Genomic DNA, 16,460 nt, shown 5'->3' on the forward strand with positions numbered 1-16,460 from the left:
TAGTCTTCACGTGAATTTGCCGATGCTGTCATACGCGTATAACGCGTTTTATACTTTTTGACTACAGTGGAGCCTTCTTTCTCCAGTTCATTTCAGCACATCTTCTTATTATTAGAGATCCGTGCTTATTCATATAAAACGGAAAATTCTGTATATTTGTATATAATTTCCGATGGCTCCAGAATTTGAGCGGGAAAAACATATAGCATATATCCAATCTCTGGATACAGTATGGCCATTATATGTTCAGTGCCACAAAGTTGAAGATGCTAACTATTGCAGCGGCATGATGAGTTAGAATACTGGCTCTCTGAGCATTTGCGCCTAGGTATGACAAATAGGTGTTTGCTTTCATCATGGCTCAAATAGTAATAGCTGGTGTCTATTGGGGTGTGACTGCACTGGATATAATGGGTGCAAAAGATGCACTTCCAAGAGACGAAATGATTAAATACGTGAAGAGTTGCCAGCATGATAATGGTCGGTTTGCAAAACTCTATGAATTAGACTCAAAGGGCTGACTTGGTAGGCGGATTCGGCGCCAATCCTGGACATGATCCTCACATCTTATATACATTGTACGCGGTTCAAATTCTGTTTACCCAAGATGCACTACAAGAAGTCGATGCGAATTTGATTACAAAATGTTTGGAAACTCTTCAAGCCAGCAAGAAGGTTACTAATCGCATGTAGACGTTCTATCTTTACAAGATACTGCGACTGGCGCTGTGAAGGGAGATTTGATGGGCGACACATTCGACACTCGGTTTGTATACTCTGCAATGTCATGTCTATCAATTTTGGGAAAACTCAGCGAGTTCGATGTCGACAAATCTGTGAATTACATTGATCAATGTAAAAACTACGACGGCGGATACGGCATGGTACCTGGCGCAGAAAGCCACGCGGGTCAAAGTAAGCATCATCAAACAATGCCGAGCAATTTGTCCTAATAAAATAACAGTCTTTACATGCCTAGCTGCGCTGGCTATAGCCAACCGACTAGACCTTGTCGACCGAGACTTACTATCGTGGTGGCTCTGCGAGCGGCAATTGCTTTCTGGTGGACTCAACGGCCGGCCTGAAAAGCTGCCTGACGTTTGTTACAGCTGGTGGGTACTGTCTTCGCTCGCAATCTTGGGCCGGTTAGATTGGATTGACCGTGACAAACTACGAGAGTTTATTCTTGAAGCTCAAGTTCGTAACCCAGCATTAAATTTTGCCGTGAAAGCTAACAAATGCAGGACACTGAAATGGGCGGAGTTGCCGATCGAAAAGGCGATATGGTTGACGTGTTCCATACTGTCTTTGGCATTGCCGGGCTAAGTTTACTCGGATTTGAGAACTTGGAACCAGTGAATCCTGTATATTGTTTGCGAGAGAGTGTAGTCAGCAGGCTACCAAAGTAATCAAATTATACTTATATAGTTTAAAAGTACTCGTCTACTTTGTTTTGCTTTCAATTGTCACAACTGGGGTCCTTGTGTCGGTTATATCCCAGCTAAGAATCCGTCTCAACATGTCCAAGAGCATAACCGCGGGCAAAATGACCGTCGGAAAATAAATCTTCATCAGTCTGAACCGCTCGAAATCAGTCAAGTCGTACGTCAAGTTAAACGCCAGCTCGGCCTCACAAGGAAGGGTAGTAAGGAGTCCGATAACGGCGTAAATTAACATGACAACGTAAATCTTTTTGTTGTCTAAACCTCAATCAGCATTCAACCTAGCATTCTTGTACGGACAAACAAACCTTTGCACAAACCAACAATGCATACAATAAACATAGGGAATTGTATGAGCGCTTCAGACAGCATGAAGCTGTAAAACCAGTACGGCATTGTATTCATGAGAGGATCTTTGTATTCATACATTTGATCGTGCAAAAGTGCTAGTTGCCATTTAAACCGCTTCTCCTCTGGCCACAAAAGGCTCGTGCCAGTACATGTCACAAAAATGTGTAAAACACTAAGATCGTTAGTGAGTGTCTAATTTGAAGTACAAAACAGCATACAAGTAAACAACATAGAGCAAGTCTACCGGACGTTTGAAAATTGAACGTCCAACCATTATTATTGGCAATATTACAAATTACTGTGCTTAAAATACAAATCGTCTTAAAAATTTGTGTAGATCTTAGCGCCGCATTTTCTCCATCTCGTGCAGTACAGTCTACTTAAGTGCCATAAACTAAGTTTATATTATATTTATATAATTAATATTATATTTATATTAATAGTTATATTATATTTATATAAATATTTATTATTAACAGGCATGCTGACATCTTCATTTATATGCACGCCATCACAGGATGCATCGCGATCTGTCGTAACTTTCGGGTTGCATGCAGATATAAAAAAAAAAAAAAAAGGATGCATTGCGGCTGCTGCATTGGTTACTTCCGATGTCAAGTCACAAGGAACAATCGTTGGCAAAGCAATCTCGTCATTGTTTTGTAAATACATTTAACTAATTTTTTCAACAATGATTTGACTCAAATCAGGTGAGATCAGTTTGGCACAGAATTAATGAATATGCATATTGCAATCAGCCGTAAATTAGATCTTCGAATTAACGTTTTTACCCCGCCGCGTACGGGTGCGGCTCTGTGGGATTTACATGTACGCCCCGTCTGACGTATCTAACATAGTGTCCTCGCTAATCAAGTGTACGTACCAATAGTTTGAAACAACTTGATTTCTCCTTCTAAATCCATTTCAACTTTTTGAAGGAAATTGTAAGTTTAGTCAGACCTTTAACGTATCTACCCAACATCCATCAAGCTTGCATTAATCTCTTAACAACGTCAGATATGGCTATGTTTTGCTTGACTCGATCACTTAGCATTTTATGCAACTGATTCACATACATCCGTTTACAAAACTGTTTGTATTTCATTAAAATTTTGGCTTTCGTGAAGACTGCCGGAGTTACGCCAGACTTAATTTGTAAGCTAAAGCAAAATTTGGTTGGTTTGGTTCTTGCGGTATTCGGCGCATTATTTGTGAATGGAATTTTGCCGGCGTAATTCGTACTCGGCTTATTGAATCTACAGTCATTCCTTTAGAGTTTAAAAAATTTATGGATTCAGCGTTGCCAAAGTTGTGAACTGTATTGATCGATTTAAAAGTCACTACGGCAAAATTCGGCAGGGCGACGACTGGCAGAGAAAGATATTCCGGTGTGTACGCATATGCACCACTTATAGCAGTGTAAAGTTTTCAGAGCAATTAAAATCCATGAATCATGTATATTGTATGCAAGAAAGTGTAGCCAACAAATTACCAGACTGTTCGAAATGTTTATGGCGCATTCTATTCCATCTTCAGCACAACTACCAAAAGTCGTCTACTTCGTTTTTCTATCGACTATTTCGGCGCGACAGTCTTGTCAGAGAAGTCCCAGCTAAGGATACGCTTTGACATGTCCAATACCGTGAAAAGAGGCAAAATCACTTGTCGGAGAGAAAAGTTTCACCAGTCTGGACCGTTCAGCATCAGTGAGATCATGTCATGTTATATGCCAGCTCAGCCTCACAAGCGAAAGTCGTGATAAATCCAACAACAGCGTAAATCAAAATTACAACGTAAACCTTCTTTTTGTCTAAACCTCAGTTGGCACTCAGAACGCAAAATTAAATACGCAAAACTCACCTTTACACAGGCCAATAAAGGAAATGATAAACACGGGAAGTTGCATGGTTGCCTCGGACAAAATAAAGCTGTAAAACCAATATGGCACAGAATTCATGAGCGGGTCTTTGCACTCAACTATCTAATCGTGCAGCATTTCCAGTTGCCATCCAAACCGCCAATTTTCCGGCCACAGCAGGCACATATCACAGCATGTCACAAAGATGTGTAGTGCGCTAGAATCATCAATCCCTTTTTTGTCTAGACCACAAAATTGATGTACAAGTACACAGCGTAAAGCAAATCCACTGGACGTTTAAAAATTGGATTTTCCTGCCATTGTATGTAGTAAACACCGTTCTGCTCAAAGTTGATAAATGTGCATACGCAGTTCCAAGAACTGTCGATCCGGTGCATTCATCTAGAGCACGGTGATGTAGGGTTAGCGGTGCGGCTGTACTGACGTATTCATGCGTCGCGTACGTTTTAGCAAAATAGTATTCAACTGTGTTTTGTTTCTCGGGCAAACCGAGAGTTACATGAGTACGTCACAGTATGGTCGGGTTAATGTCTGTAACAATTTATAAGTGTATTCAACAGCATATGTAATTTTAGAGGTTTGTGGTCAATTTTACAACATGGGGACACTGAGTGTTAAGAGACGCTGTTCCTGAAATGAAAAGATCTCAATTTATGAATCTTATTAAGACGGTAAAGACCGAAATTCCTGCTAATATTTACTGTCATATGACTATCAAGTAAGGCAAGTATTAATTACCCTTGCGGGGTTTTTGAGGCCTTGGACAATGATCATTCTAATTAAAATTGTTCACTACAATTATGTCTTACTTGAATTTGCAAAAACTGTTATGGGTTATGTTTTAAACGAGTGACTTTTCTACATTTACAATGTTAATTATTGTGTTGAAACAAAAATTAAATTTACAAAGCAGAATAAGCACGGAGAAATAGCGCTTTAATCACTTTGCGACTGCCGTCCGCTATCCACTTCTGCTTGCACATCAGCTTTCTGGACTAAAGTGTATATACAAATCGGTGATATCCAATTTCTTTCTTAAATCTAACTGAGAGAAATAAATCATCTACTTTTTGCTCCATTGCAGCCCTTTGCGCTCACCTTCCATCTCCGCATCACAGCTCTGGCAATACTCGCGGACAGAATCAATATCTATAATCCTCGCATTTGAGCCAAACACCGCCTGCGACTCGGGTAGAGCACCGCCCTTCATTTTCTCACCAGCATCAGCAAATCCGAACGAAAGCGCCTCAACACACCGAACGTGTTCAGACGCAAGCCAGGTCTCCCATTGTGACATTATCAGCTCTTCTTCCATCTTCCCAAGAACTCTAAGGGCTACGAGATGACTGTGGCGCTCAATGCCGGCCTTTTGGCGCGCCATCCAAATCCGACGCGCTGCATCTTGTGTAAAATCGGTAGCAAACGCCAAATTCACAAACTCTTTCGGAGTTTCCGGTCGTAAAAACTCCGAAACATTTCGAAACCTGGAGTAACTAAATAATAAGCCTCCATTTTCACTACTTTTAAAATCTAGCTTACCATAGACCGTTGGGATTGACGGCAACTTCAGTACCTTGCGATACGTAATCATCCAGATCTTTTAAATACACCGCTTTGGCAAGTAAACCATTTGGTTTCACACCAAGAGCGTCTAAGGCGTTATACGCTCTTCGCTCACTCCAAAACGCAGTTGTCGACCTAGCACTCAAATAAAAGTTTAACAGCACAGACAAAACCGTAACAGTCGTGATCATTGCGTACCCGTCAACAAACTTGACAGTAGCCTTCAATACACCAAAGATAAATTTAAGTATATGATACAAGCTAGTCTCAGCACCTATGACAAGGTCTTGCAATATCAAGAAAAGGAATGACCGGCGCGAGATAAACATGATATGAGGATCTTTGTCTTGAAGTAGCTGAACATCTTGGCCAGAAACATCTACAGGTGAGATTGACTTTCCAACCTGTCCATATAACTGTATTGTTTTGCTTGTTCGGCCTCGGGTGCCCAGTTTTCGAATAGTGGAACCAGCGAGAAAGCCGAGCAGTCTGGCATCTTTCGCGACATCGTCAAGTGCAGGCTTTTGCATCAAACCTAAATTGTGGTTAGTAAATTTTAACAGCCAACTTCAGATAGAAAGCTTACTCTCAAGGATTGGGCCTGGAATAGACCATTCTGTTGTAGACCACACAGACAACTTGCAAGCAGACTTAGACACGTAAGTGACGACATATCGACTCACTTGGTTAAATGAGTTCGCAAACGGCAGGTTCCAAGGCGTTCGTGATTCGTATACTACATAGAGCAAATAATCTTCTACCTGCTCAACTTTTTGTGCGCACCGAATCATCTGCTTCCTTGGCACCGCAGCAAGCACGGTAGATATTGATTCAAATGTAAACTCGCGCTCCATGTGCACGCCATCAAGATGAATCCACGGGCTTTGCTGAACGTTGGTAGCTTGACTTCCATAGTATAAATTCTGAAAGATAGGGGATTTATCGCCAAAAAGAAGATGGAACAAGCCACGTGCAGAAAGTTCAAACTCTTGCGAGTATAACAACTTCATCGAACTACTCAGATCAAATTGTATTGGCGCTTCCGGCAATTTGATCTTGCTTTTGATGGATCGGTCAGGAAGTTTTTGGTTGTTTGATAACAACCGTCTACCAAGTAATCAGTAAAATTTGGTCTAAGCGTCATTACTGGAGCATACCTATCAAATGAAACAGAAGCAATGCCCCCAGTGGATGGCACAATGTCATCATTTTCATCTTCCGCTAACGGACTTGGTCCGTCGTCCCAGCCATCAGACCCATTATTGTTAGCGTTGACTTTCGCTTCCCGCAATTTCTGCAATAGTTCTTCAAGATCCAGAGGTGTTTGACTCTTGCAATTATCAATCAAGAACTGCATACGGTACTGGATCAGACGTCCGGAATCCAGATACGTTTTCGCATACATTTCGGTTCCGTCTACAAACTCAATGTAGAACTTGTCAAAGTTTTGGTTCGGTTCGCCTCTGACGGATATGATGTCTGTCAGCGGCCGGTCACGAAGAAAAATCATGTCTCCGTTGTTTGCATACAAGTAAATTCGAGACTGTGTGACGTGAATTCTACCAGAAAACTCTTGCGAAGTCTTTGAATTCCATACTGCCCGAAACACTAAACGACTGTTAAGCAATCATATCAATCGATATCGATGTGTACGCATACCTAGAACAACGTTTTCTTCGGGTCCAATGCTAGGAAACAATGTACGAAGTTGAGCATCTTGTACTTTAAGCTCGTAGGGATAAAATGCCGGGTATGTCCTGTTGTTAAAGTTCTCGTGCATTATCACTGGCGACATGTTTCCGTAATCTTTGTGAACAATGACCTTTGGAATAGACAGCACTGAGCTTCCTTCTCCGTCCCCATCTTCGTTTTCACCCGACTGAAACTTCAAATTATCAATATCCCTACGTGACGCCCAGTTCACACTTCCCCACGAGTTTGCGGTCAAACCATTAGGAAAATTCACTGGAGATATAGACGCATGAGCAGCTATAGCAGTCTTAGTCATGGACGTAGTTAGCGGATTGTTGGCAAGAACTGTCGGAGCCAGAGATGTCAACGGCGGAATGATCTCCTCAAACAGCTTGTCGGCACCCGTAATAAAGTTCTGTCCAGACACATGCTGTCCCGTGATTGACTGGCCCGCAGAAATTAGCGCCTGTATTGTTGGAGTAGGGCCTTGAGCCCGCTTTGTCGTGGCCCAGTTAAGATCTAACGAGCTTCGTGGATAGCCACTTGACGAGTCATGCCGCTCGTGACTTAATTCTGTATCCGCAGAAGTCTGTACCGTGGATACAAATTCTGGTAAAGACGGAATGATGGCAAATGCCATGTCAGTGTCGGCCTCTTCTGATGATTCAAGAGCTGTTCGCTTTGCTGCATCGAAAACTCCCAACCACGCTATAAGGTCTTGCTGACTTTCTGCCTGAAAAACAAGTGTCGTACTTGAACGACATATTAGCATTAATAGTGCTGACATAAGCAAACTTACTCTTTGGTAATAATTTCAAAACAAAATCGACGATCTTCGGATGTAGATGCTCTGACATTACACAGCAAAACGCCAACTTTATCACTCTCCTCGACGTAGCTCTTGTTGGGCGACTGAACAAGCCACCCAAAAATGCCGTCTTTCACAAACACCCAGCGACGAACCCAAGCCTGTCGGGCCGGCTTGCCAACATAGGTGCGCAAAAACAGCCAACCGTGTTTCTCTGAATTCACAGTCTCTGGATCAATAGTTGAGGCGTGATAAAGCGCGGGAGTTCCCGAAGGCACAACAGCCTTATCCTTTGACGGAACACTTGGAACTGTCCACGAAGAGTACTCTGACAACTCTCGCGGTGGTGATATTTCATCTAAAACTAGTCTTTCCAAATCTCTTCGCGTAATGTTGAGTTCCTTAAAAATGATTTTCATTGAATCTTCCATCTGATCGCTCCATTTTCGAATTCGTCGCAGATCATCGGCAACTCTTGAATATGACGGATTCGTAATCTCGTTAATACCTTGTCCAATCATCAACCATTGATCCGAAAATCCAGTAATGATACTTCGGTCAAGTGCATGCTTTAAAGAAGCAGTCACTAAACAAAGATCAAACGTGATTTTAACGTATTGGCGTCTGGCTTCGTATACTTGGAACGCATCTTCTCGTAAAGCAGAAGCTTCTTTAGTCTTTGATTGAGATGAATATCTAGACACAAGCGTGTCGTAACGAGACTGTGCTGAATCAAACGACCGTTTGACATCCTATCTCATGTCAGCTGTCACGTCTATGTAGCAACCTGATTTCATACTTTGTATTGCTTGACATCTGTCTTGTGCAAGGTCTCTAATTGCTCAATGACATTCTTTTCCATGCCTTTCACACCTTTGATGAAATTTGCCCAAAAGATACGTAGACCTTCTGAATATGACATCATAGCAGTGAGCGTATAATCATGATCAATCACGTTTTCGGTGGTAAACGACGGAAACGAACGACTGAGCAGCATGTTTATGCTCTCTTGCATGCTATCCGCATCGCTACTAAGCCGGTGTCCGGCCTTGACGTAGAGATCAATCCATCGCTCGACTGCTTCAACTTGTTCGTGAATATGATACACTTCGGTCCGGAATGACGGACTGTCAAGTGCGGCTTCCTTCAGCAAAACAGGAATCAGCATAACCTCCATATCAAGTTTGTCTGCCATTATTACAATCCTTCAGGTACGAATTGCTTGCTAAGTCTTGCTATTGATGGTACCTAGTGCGGCACCTTGATCTAAAATCACTGTTGATCACGAGGTCTAAATTGCCAAACGTTTATACTAAAAGAGGTTTTGTTTTTTAATAAGTCTCCAGCAGTCTTCGCGCGAGTTGTCCTGCCCAAATCACCAAACTTTGAATAACGAATCTGTGTCTCGCGTCGAAGACGCCAAAGCACACGTCGGGCGTACAACTCGAACCTGAACAAGAACCTTAAATTGAATCAGGTCTCGTCTCATTAAAATTATGGTGGGGTGCTATTTTGGAGCCATGCGAACTACACCTCTAAACCTTAATTTCGCGAGATGCCGACACTGAGTCGCAATCAAATGCAGCCAATGGATTTGAGGTTTGGAACGGACTAAGAGATTGTTTGCAGTAGGAAAATCAAGAGATTTTAGCACTGGAAAGATCTGGAATGAGTTTAGATCGATCTGGTATAGATCCAGTCTTAGATAGTGACAAATGGCTGGATAACCTTTCAAAAGAACTACAACACACTAGCAAACTAGAAACACCAGCAGACCGTCATAGACGTGTTCATGATGAAAACCGCACGAGGCATCACAGAAATAGATTATTGGAGAGACCATCTCAGCATAAGAGTTCCCGAAATCATCATCATAGCGATTCAAAAGAACGGCACAGAATACGTGAAGAGTCAGAGCATGAATTAAAGCACAGGGTGGAAGAAAAAAGTCGTCGTGATGACGACAAGCATAGATCCTCAACTCGAAACACGCATAGACATCACACCCAAGTTGCAAAACGTGCTCGCAATGCAAGTCCTGATAGCAAGCGTGAGACATCAAAACCTTCTGTGAACGACAGCAGTAGCGATGAAGGCGAGTGGATAGAGGCTTCTACGATTTCAGTTACAGACGCGGAACCCAATGGAACTGCAAGACCGAGACAAGGTCCCACATTGCCTTCTGTTGCTGATATTCAAATGTTGAACTCGGAGATACTTGACCGCTCTATTTCTGACATAGATTTGGCTAGAAAGCAACAAGCAGACACACGGGAGGCCATGTACAACGGTGTTATTGACAATTTATTGCCAGATAATCGACGAGATGCTGGTGTTCGGGACAGGAAGGACGAAAACCGGAGACTTCAAAATGAATCCAGAAAGGAATATAATCGAGCGCGTTCACCAGGTGGAATTGAGGAAATGGGCGATCACGATCTTTTTGGTGGAGACGACGGAACGTCCGCAAGAGCGAAAATGAGTGAGATTGCATCACGAAGGGCTGAAAAGGACCGCATCAGGAAAGAACAACGCGAAGCTAAATATAGAGAAAGAGATGCTGAACGGCGTAGTCGGTGGGAAGATCGTCAGGCTAAAGAAAAGAAAACTATTGAAATGTTCAAAGAGCTTGCCAGACAACGGTTTGGTGGTTCTGAATAGGACTAGCTACAAAACTTATTCATAATTTACAAGTGATACAATATAGCATTTACAGTAAAGGACACTGTCGCAGCTTTAACATGTCTATCAGCGTCCATACAATTTCGCTGCTTCCGTATCGTGCAGTATTTTTAAGCATCTATGCAATACTGGAAAGTTTAGTTCGCAAAGCCCACACTAAAATACGATTGCCAAAAACGACCTGAAAAAACGGCATATACAAAATCTCAAAACTACCAAAATTTGAACTAAGACTTGGTACTGTGTTAATCATTCAATTTAACCAGTGAAATCACTGCAAATCAGTCTTCAACGCCATCATTAAATGTCTCCCCCCAGCACTAATTACTTTCCGACAACAACTTTAAAGATTCTTTACTCTGAGTCCACCCAATCTGATGCTAAACGACCAATAACTGGTAGTTCTAGTCTTTCAAGAGTGGCTGAATCTTTAAAGGCACGGAATGCCATGTATCCGGCAGCAATTAAGTAGATAGCCAAAACCAGGTATGAAAGAACGGTAGAGAAAGATAAAATGATGTAGAGAATAAACAGAGGGGTGAAGAACAATGAAGCTTGCCACGCATGGAATCTGCCAAAATATCAGCACTACCCAAGTGAATGACGTAACTGCAAATGTACTTACCGGACATAGTCATTTTTTGTTTCAAAGACAAGTAAAATGGCCGAGCCTACTGGTGGAAGAGCAGCATATGCAATAATCGATTCCCAGTCAAGTCTGTAATAAGTGTGAGCAAGCAAAACAGTTGAGAAACAATGTGTGCACGAGGGTCGTCTTACCTTATAGGCATACTAGTTTCGTATTGATTCACTGGAACTCCATTTGGATCTTCTGGTTGATTGCCATATGCTGATGAAGATGGACCACCACCATACGAAGACTGTGATTGTGGTCCGCCGTACGCATTGAGTGATGGAGAGTACATTGGAGGAGGAGGTGTAGATGCAGCACCTGGAGCACTGGCAGACGAATTAACTGCAGGAGGAGTGTAAACTCCACCAGTTCCAGGTAGCTGAGTACGAGAAGCTGAAGGCTCTTCACTTTGGTATGGTGCGAAATCCATTGTAACGGCTTATATTATCAAAATGTGTGAGAACGAAGCTGTGAAGTATACAGTGTATTATTGAACTGCCGAAGTCGAATCTCGAGCATCAGCGGCGTAGAGTATTCTTTGACCGGGTAACTGTCTTCAAAGCTTGACCTGGTCCAGACGAGTCTTATCGATCTCGCTCAAAATTTATGCAAATGTGCATCGAAATAAGCTAATCATTGTGTATTTATGTCAGTTATTTATCTGCATACTACTTACTGTTATATAAGCCATATAAGCACAGATACAACTATCTATCTTAAAACCCTTAACAACTAATCTAACCTTCCTAAGGTTGCGTGGGACCGGTAACTCAACGCCATCACTCCCGCCCAAGCCTTTCGAACACTCTGAGACTTCATATTAAACACCAACTGTCTCTATTTCTCACTATTCACCACATTTGCTGGTTGTCAAGTCTTTGTTTGATTGTTAGCGTTTTAAAAGTATCTAGTCTTTGACCACTGCTTGGCACAAGAATTATACACTAAGCATGCCTGCACCCATCGATATATCATACCAGCGGCCACAGCAGCAACATCACCATCGCTTCCGAAGGGAGTCCATGGCTCACTCTCAAGGGATGGGAGGCATATCATGGGGTGGTATCAGCGTTGGCTCGTGGCTTAAAGACGAGTAAGTTTACATTTTCTTTCATGTTTTGGCCATGTACAAACTTCGAATTTGGTTGCATGACCTGAGTGTGACGCTACTGAGCGGATCCGTTTCCCATTGTTCTTTTTTAGACCTACATTATTTGCTTGTCTGCCTGCTAGCTTAAAACTAGCAGGAGATGTTTACAAGTGTTGGCCCTTATCATTTGAAGGCTATAATACCAGAAGTTTAATTTGGAGCTAATGGGACACAATGGTCAGTGGACCAGCTGATGTAGACATCACAACTCATTTCGAATTTTGGGTCTACCGTTCAATATTGAAAATATTTCTGTATGGATGTGCTAATTTAAATCACAGGGTTATGATGATGAACAACTCTCCTTTTGTTGGCAGCCAAAATGCTAACACTAATGCCTTCAATTTCAGCACATCAGTGAACATGTCACCGTCATTTAATTCAGGATCGTACCTCACGAAGCTTGAGGCAAACTTTTGTCGTGATTACAACTGTTGTGGAGAGCGATTACCAACCCTTCATGACCTCTTACAACATTACGAAGAAGCACACATCTCACCATCTCCACCACCAGAGCCTATGTACTATAATTCCAGACCGATGCAAGTGTTTGAAGCTGTGTCTACAAATGAAGTCTTCTTATCCCCAGAGCCTTCCGATGCTGGGACTCCGATGATGATGGATGAGGAGGAAGAAGAAATGTGTATTGATGATCCTGCAAGACATCTTTATGTCATGGATCATCAAGGTGATGATAAACCATACAAATGTCCTGTGATTGGATGTGAAAAAGCTTACAAGAACCAAAATGGATTGAAATACCATCGACAAGTATGTTGAACTTACTTTCTGATTTCTTATTTATTTTGACATTATTAGCACGGTCATCAAAATCAGGTTTTACGTCAAAATGAAGATGGAACTATTACTGTTGTATCACCAGACAATGAATTTCCATATCCAGACTATCCTGGATTAGAGAAAGACAAACCATATAGATGCGAAGTCTGCGGTAAGCGATATAAGAACTTAAATGGTTTGAAGTATCACCGTGGACATACAACGCATTGATGGACGTTATGATTTCGATATACGTATATCACATTTGAGGTGACTCGGCGCACGACATACATATTCAATATAGGAATACCAGGTGTTCTGCTTTTACACGGAAGAACAAAAGTTTTTTAAATTTGTGCCGCTTTTGCGTTTTTGGGTCTATATTCGCTTTTGTGAATAAGAGTTCTTTGCTTTTCTTCCTTTCGTTTTGTTTTTTATCACGGTTTGCGTTGGTTCGGTTATTCACACCCGTTATGATTGTGGCGGGTGAAAGTTGCATTTGGGATGTATTTGTATATTGTCGACTATTATTATCTTCCCTTTTCTTTAGTAATAAGTTGGACTTTAAATAAGATCCAATTTTCGGTTTTCGATTCATTGACATTTAATTTTATATGGAGATCATTTCAATTCTATATTAATCATGGGTATGAGTGTTTTTGTTCAATTCATTTGCTTGTTTGTATGTATAGTGTAATGGCACCAATCATTGACTACTATCATACTTGTAGATTTTTGTACACTCATCAAGAATCTCTGAGTGATTACATACACTGTAGAGTTAGTTATTCGGTATGTCGAATTACTCGATATAAACTGGAGCTCAAAATACTTAAACCCTTAACAGCACTGTTTGCACAGGCTTAGATTAGGCTTAGGGTTAACGCGTAAAGCACCGGCCGTAGAAGACCCTCTTGTTGGCTCAACACACTCCTCATATTCCTTCATTGTTACCACCAAGAGGCATTGCTCTTTATACTGAAGTGTCATTAGTGTTCATTGACTAATTGAGCTCAATTAGCGTTTGGTGGCCGACTAGTTATATTTCACATATTGCCGAGGTGATTCGCGAACTACGGCAACACCAGCTTCAGATATTCATTCACAATGTCATCGTTAAAAGCGTTTATTAAGGCGGTCAGAGCATCAAAGACGATGGCCGACGAGCGTGCTGTCATTCAGAAAGAGTCAGCTGCGATTCGGACTTCGTTTCGCGAGGATTTTACAGATTCCCACCTTCGAAGGCAGAACATTACAAAGCTGCTTTATTTGTTTACTCTAGGTGAACGGACTCATTTTGGACAGATTGAATGCTTGAAGCTGCTGGCTACGAGCAAATTTTCAGATAAGCGATTGGGATACCTTGGTACCATGCTTCTTCTTGATGAAAATCAAGAGGTCCTGACTTTGGTTACCAATTCTTTAAAGAAGTTAGTTTAATCAAAGGCTTATATACTGTATATTAACACTATACTAGCGATCTTAACCATCCTAATCAGTATGTTGTGGGACTCGCATTATGTACCCTCGGAAACATCGCATCACAAGAAATGGCTCGCGACCTTTTCACTGACGTCGAAAAGCTCGTCGTGACGCAGAATCCCTACCTCAGAAAGAAGGCGGCGCTTTGTGCTACCCGAATTATTAAGAAGGTGCCAGAATTGCAAGAACACTTTGTCGAGAAGGCCAAGTCGTTGTTGGGAGATCATCATCATGGTGTATTGGTATGCGGTATGACTTTGGCTATTGATATATGCACGGAAAACCCCGGACTTATTCCAGAATTTAGACAGGTATGCTACTTACATATAAAGGTGAACCGCTGACTCAACTACCTAGTATGTTCCCACTTTGTGCCGCCAGCTAAAGTCCTTAACTACATCTGGTTATGCTCCAGAGCATGATGTAACTGGGATCTCTGATCCTTTCTTGCAAGTAAAGATGCTACGACTACTCCGAGTCCTTGGAAAAGGTGACCCCACTGCGACCGAACAAATGAACGACATCTTGGCTCAGATTGTCACGAACACTGAGTCGTCAAAGAATGTTGGAAACTCCATTTTGTACGAAGCTGTTCTTACGATTCTCGATATTGATGCCGACAAGGGACTGCGCGTGCTTGGAATTAATATTCTTGGCCGGTTCTTAGGAAACAAGGACAACAACGTGAAGTATGTTGGGTTAAATACATTGTCAAGAGTCATTGAACTTGAGCCGAACGCGGTACAGCGCCATAGAAGTACGATTGTGGACTGTTTACACGACGCAGACATATCTATCCGCCGACGAGCTCTCGATTTGTCATTTGATCTCATAAACGACCAAAATGTGAGAGTTTTAATTCGGGAATTGCTTGTCTTCCTAGAGACGGCGGACACCGAGTTTAAGACAAACATGACTGTCCAGATCTGCATTGCTGCCGAGAAGTACGCTCCTAACAAACGCTGGCACATTGATACAGTGTTACGAGTTTTGAAGTTAGCCGGAAACTACGTGTCTGAACAGATCGTGTCTCAGTTCATCACTCTCGTGGCAAACACGCCTGAGCTGCAATTATATTCTGTTCAAAAGCTTTTTTCACTTCTTAAATCAGATATCACCCAAGAGGGTCTCATCCTTGCTGGTGCCTGGGTTATTGGAGAATTTGGAGATATTCTTCTAAGAGCGGGCACATTTGAAGAAGACGAAGTTGCACAGGAAGTGAAAGAGTCTGATGTCGTACAAATATTCGAAAGTTTACTGTACAGTACATATGGTACTCAGATTGTGCAAGAATACGTTTTAGATGCATTGATCAAGCTTTCAACAAGGCTGTCAGACCCTGCCCAAATCGAGCGTACACGACGACTGATAGCGTCGCAGGCCGAGGCTCTTGATGTTGAGATTCAGCAACGTGCGGTTGAATACATGGCTTTGTTTGGGTATGAAGATGTACGGAAAGGAGTTCTCGAGAAGATGCCACCCGCAGAAGTAACGGAACTACACGTCGAGAAGAATACTGTTGCCAGGAACCAAGCAGCGGCCCCCCCTGCTCATGGGAAGGCACAACCTAAGACTGATAGCGAGGTAAGTTCATTTGGCGCCGAAAAGTTTACAATACTGAGTAGTTTAGCTCCTACTTGATCTAATGAGTGGCGATGACGAAATTTCGTCAGCACCTGCAGCAAACACGAATAATGATCTTTTGGCAACAGCTTTTAACGGAAATGTTGTACCTACTATTTCAAGAACGGCATCTGCTACAAACGGTTCTGCTGCGCATGCTCAGAGTAGTAGTGAACAGCAAACATCTAGTGACATCCTCGACTTGTTGGATTTGTTATAGATTCGTTGAATGCATTTTAGTCTTAAGGGTTAAAATCGATAATTTTGGGATAGTTTGTGCTTGATGATTCCGACTGATACTCTTTATATAAAACTGGTAAAACGCGAGATACACTTTTACGCGTAAAATCAAACTGTAGCCATAGAGTGTCACG

General features: G+C 42.0%; 8 protein-coding genes across 8 annotated transcripts; 4 read left to right on the forward strand and 4 right to left on the reverse strand.

Annotated features, from left to right (window-relative positions):
• Positions 1 to 66: 66 nt before the first annotated feature.
• V1512DRAFT_260336 (terpenoid cyclases/protein prenyltransferase alpha-alpha toroid) lies at positions 67 to 1,728 on the forward strand. The gene is made up of 7 exons (XM_066915832.1): positions 67 to 229; positions 283 to 328; positions 376 to 480; positions 530 to 646; positions 694 to 915; positions 965 to 1,197; positions 1,245 to 1,728. The coding sequence occupies exons 1-7, from the start codon at positions 173 to 175 to the stop codon at positions 1,407 to 1,409; spliced, it is 945 nt and encodes a 314-aa protein (XP_066772633.1). The 5' UTR covers positions 67 to 172; the 3' UTR covers positions 1,410 to 1,728.
• On the reverse strand, positions 1,199 to 2,131 carry V1512DRAFT_260340 (transmembrane protein 6/97). The gene is made up of 3 exons (XM_066915833.1): positions 2,012 to 2,131; positions 1,751 to 1,965; positions 1,199 to 1,700 (listed from the first exon to the last, which is right to left on the reverse strand). Exons 1-3 carry the CDS (start codon positions 2,065 to 2,067, stop codon positions 1,444 to 1,446), a joined length of 528 nt encoding a protein of 175 aa, XP_066772634.1. The 5' UTR covers positions 2,068 to 2,131; the 3' UTR covers positions 1,199 to 1,443.
• A 1,099-nt stretch (positions 2,132 to 3,230) lies between these two features.
• V1512DRAFT_260341 (uncharacterized protein) lies at positions 3,231 to 4,034 on the reverse strand (the record flags this gene model as incomplete). The annotated part of the gene is made up of 2 exons (XM_066915834.1): positions 3,654 to 4,034; positions 3,231 to 3,603 (listed from the first exon to the last, which is right to left on the reverse strand). Coding segments are annotated over exons 1-2 (190 nt in total), but the record flags the coding sequence as incomplete, so codon positions are not given.
• A 521-nt stretch (positions 4,035 to 4,555) lies between these two features.
• On the reverse strand, positions 4,556 to 9,214 carry V1512DRAFT_260342 (uncharacterized protein). The gene is made up of 7 exons (XM_066915835.1): positions 8,535 to 9,214; positions 7,727 to 8,487; positions 6,895 to 7,679; positions 6,393 to 6,843; positions 5,822 to 6,342; positions 5,212 to 5,770; positions 4,556 to 5,165 (listed from the first exon to the last, which is right to left on the reverse strand). The coding sequence occupies exons 1-7, from the start codon at positions 8,928 to 8,930 to the stop codon at positions 4,736 to 4,738; spliced, it is 3,903 nt and encodes a 1,300-aa protein (XP_066772636.1). The 5' UTR covers positions 8,931 to 9,214; the 3' UTR covers positions 4,556 to 4,735.
• Positions 9,104 to 10,457, forward strand: V1512DRAFT_260343 (uncharacterized protein). Its single transcript, XM_066915836.1, has one exon. The coding sequence runs from the start codon at positions 9,404 to 9,406 to the stop codon at positions 10,394 to 10,396; it is 993 nt and encodes a 330-aa protein (XP_066772637.1). The 5' UTR covers positions 9,104 to 9,403; the 3' UTR covers positions 10,397 to 10,457.
• V1512DRAFT_260345 (uncharacterized protein) lies at positions 10,422 to 11,593 on the reverse strand. The gene is made up of 3 exons (XM_066915837.1): positions 11,198 to 11,593; positions 11,043 to 11,135; positions 10,422 to 10,988 (listed from the first exon to the last, which is right to left on the reverse strand). Exons 1-3 carry the CDS (start codon positions 11,479 to 11,481, stop codon positions 10,772 to 10,774), a joined length of 594 nt encoding a protein of 197 aa, XP_066772638.1. The 5' UTR covers positions 11,482 to 11,593; the 3' UTR covers positions 10,422 to 10,771.
• Positions 11,594 to 11,699: 106 nt separating this feature from the next.
• V1512DRAFT_260347 (uncharacterized protein) lies at positions 11,700 to 13,700 on the forward strand. The gene is made up of 3 exons (XM_066915838.1): positions 11,700 to 12,144; positions 12,483 to 12,972; positions 13,021 to 13,700. Exons 1-3 carry the CDS (start codon positions 12,002 to 12,004, stop codon positions 13,210 to 13,212), a joined length of 825 nt encoding a protein of 274 aa, XP_066772639.1. The 5' UTR covers positions 11,700 to 12,001; the 3' UTR covers positions 13,213 to 13,700.
• A 206-nt stretch (positions 13,701 to 13,906) lies between these two features.
• On the forward strand, positions 13,907 to 16,415 carry V1512DRAFT_260349 (Clathrin/coatomer adaptor, adaptin-like protein). The gene is made up of 4 exons (XM_066915839.1): positions 13,907 to 14,411; positions 14,459 to 14,774; positions 14,821 to 16,047; positions 16,094 to 16,415. Exons 1-4 carry the CDS (start codon positions 14,089 to 14,091, stop codon positions 16,304 to 16,306), a joined length of 2,079 nt encoding a protein of 692 aa, XP_066772640.1. The 5' UTR covers positions 13,907 to 14,088; the 3' UTR covers positions 16,307 to 16,415.
• The last annotated feature ends 45 nt before the right edge of the window (positions 16,416 to 16,460 follow it).

This window comes from Lipomyces arxii (genome assembly GCF_038497795.1).
Source record: "Lipomyces arxii strain Phaff 12-163 unplaced genomic scaffold V1512scaffold_4, whole genome shotgun sequence".
Taxonomy (NCBI): Eukaryota; Fungi; Ascomycota; class Lipomycetes; order Lipomycetales; family Lipomycetaceae; genus Lipomyces; species Lipomyces arxii.

Coding starts and splice junctions, on each gene's coding strand:
- V1512DRAFT_260336 (XM_066915832.1), top strand. CDS start 173: ATGGCTCCAGAATTTGAGCGGGAAAAACATATAGCATATATCCAATCT. Junction 329..375: donor CTCTGAGCATTTGCGCCTAG/GTATGACAAATA, acceptor AAATAGTAATAG/CTGGTGTCTATTGGGGTGTG. Junction 1,198..1,244: donor AGTTTATTCTTGAAGCTCAA/GTTCGTAACCCA, acceptor TAACAAATGCAG/GACACTGAAATGGGCGGAGT.
- V1512DRAFT_260343 (XM_066915836.1), top strand. CDS start 9,404: ATGAGTTTAGATCGATCTGGTATAGATCCAGTCTTAGATAGTGACAAA.
- V1512DRAFT_260340 (XM_066915833.1), bottom strand. CDS start 2,067: ATGGTTGGACGTTCAATTTTCAAACGTCCGGTAGACTTGCTCTATGTT. Junction 1,966..2,011: donor TTGCTCTATGTTGTTTACTT/GTATGCTGTTTT, acceptor TAACGATCTTAG/TGTTTTACACATTTTTGTGA. Junction 1,701..1,750: donor CATTGTTGGTTTGTGCAAAG/GTTTGTTTGTCC, acceptor ATTGAGGTTTAG/ACAACAAAAAGATTTACGTT.
- V1512DRAFT_260342 (XM_066915835.1), bottom strand. CDS start 8,930: ATGGCAGACAAACTTGATATGGAGGTTATGCTGATTCCTGTTTTGCTG. Junction 6,343..6,392: donor GCTTCTGTTTCATTTGATAG/GTATGCTCCAGT, acceptor ATTACTTGGTAG/ACGGTTGTTATCAAACAACC. Junction 5,166..5,211: donor GTCAATCCCAACGGTCTATG/GTAAGCTAGATT, acceptor CTTATTATTTAG/TTACTCCAGGTTTCGAAATG.
- V1512DRAFT_260345 (XM_066915837.1), bottom strand. CDS start 11,481: ATGGATTTCGCACCATACCAAAGTGAAGAGCCTTCAGCTTCTCGTACT. Junction 11,136..11,197: donor GAAACTAGTATGCCTATAAG/GTAAGACGACCC, acceptor CACTTATTACAG/ACTTGACTGGGAATCGATTA. Junction 10,989..11,042: donor ACAAAAAATGACTATGTCCG/GTAAGTACATTT, acceptor ATATTTTGGCAG/ATTCCATGCGTGGCAAGCTT.
- V1512DRAFT_260347 (XM_066915838.1), top strand. CDS start 12,002: ATGCCTGCACCCATCGATATATCATACCAGCGGCCACAGCAGCAACAT. Junction 12,145..12,482: donor GGCTCGTGGCTTAAAGACGA/GTAAGTTTACAT, acceptor TTTAAATCACAG/GGTTATGATGATGAACAACT. Junction 12,973..13,020: donor GATTGAAATACCATCGACAA/GTATGTTGAACT, acceptor TGACATTATTAG/CACGGTCATCAAAATCAGGT.
- V1512DRAFT_260349 (XM_066915839.1), top strand. CDS start 14,089: ATGTCATCGTTAAAAGCGTTTATTAAGGCGGTCAGAGCATCAAAGACG. Junction 14,412..14,458: donor GTTACCAATTCTTTAAAGAA/GTTAGTTTAATC, acceptor ACACTATACTAG/CGATCTTAACCATCCTAATC. Junction 16,048..16,093: donor AACCTAAGACTGATAGCGAG/GTAAGTTCATTT, acceptor TGAGTAGTTTAG/CTCCTACTTGATCTAATGAG.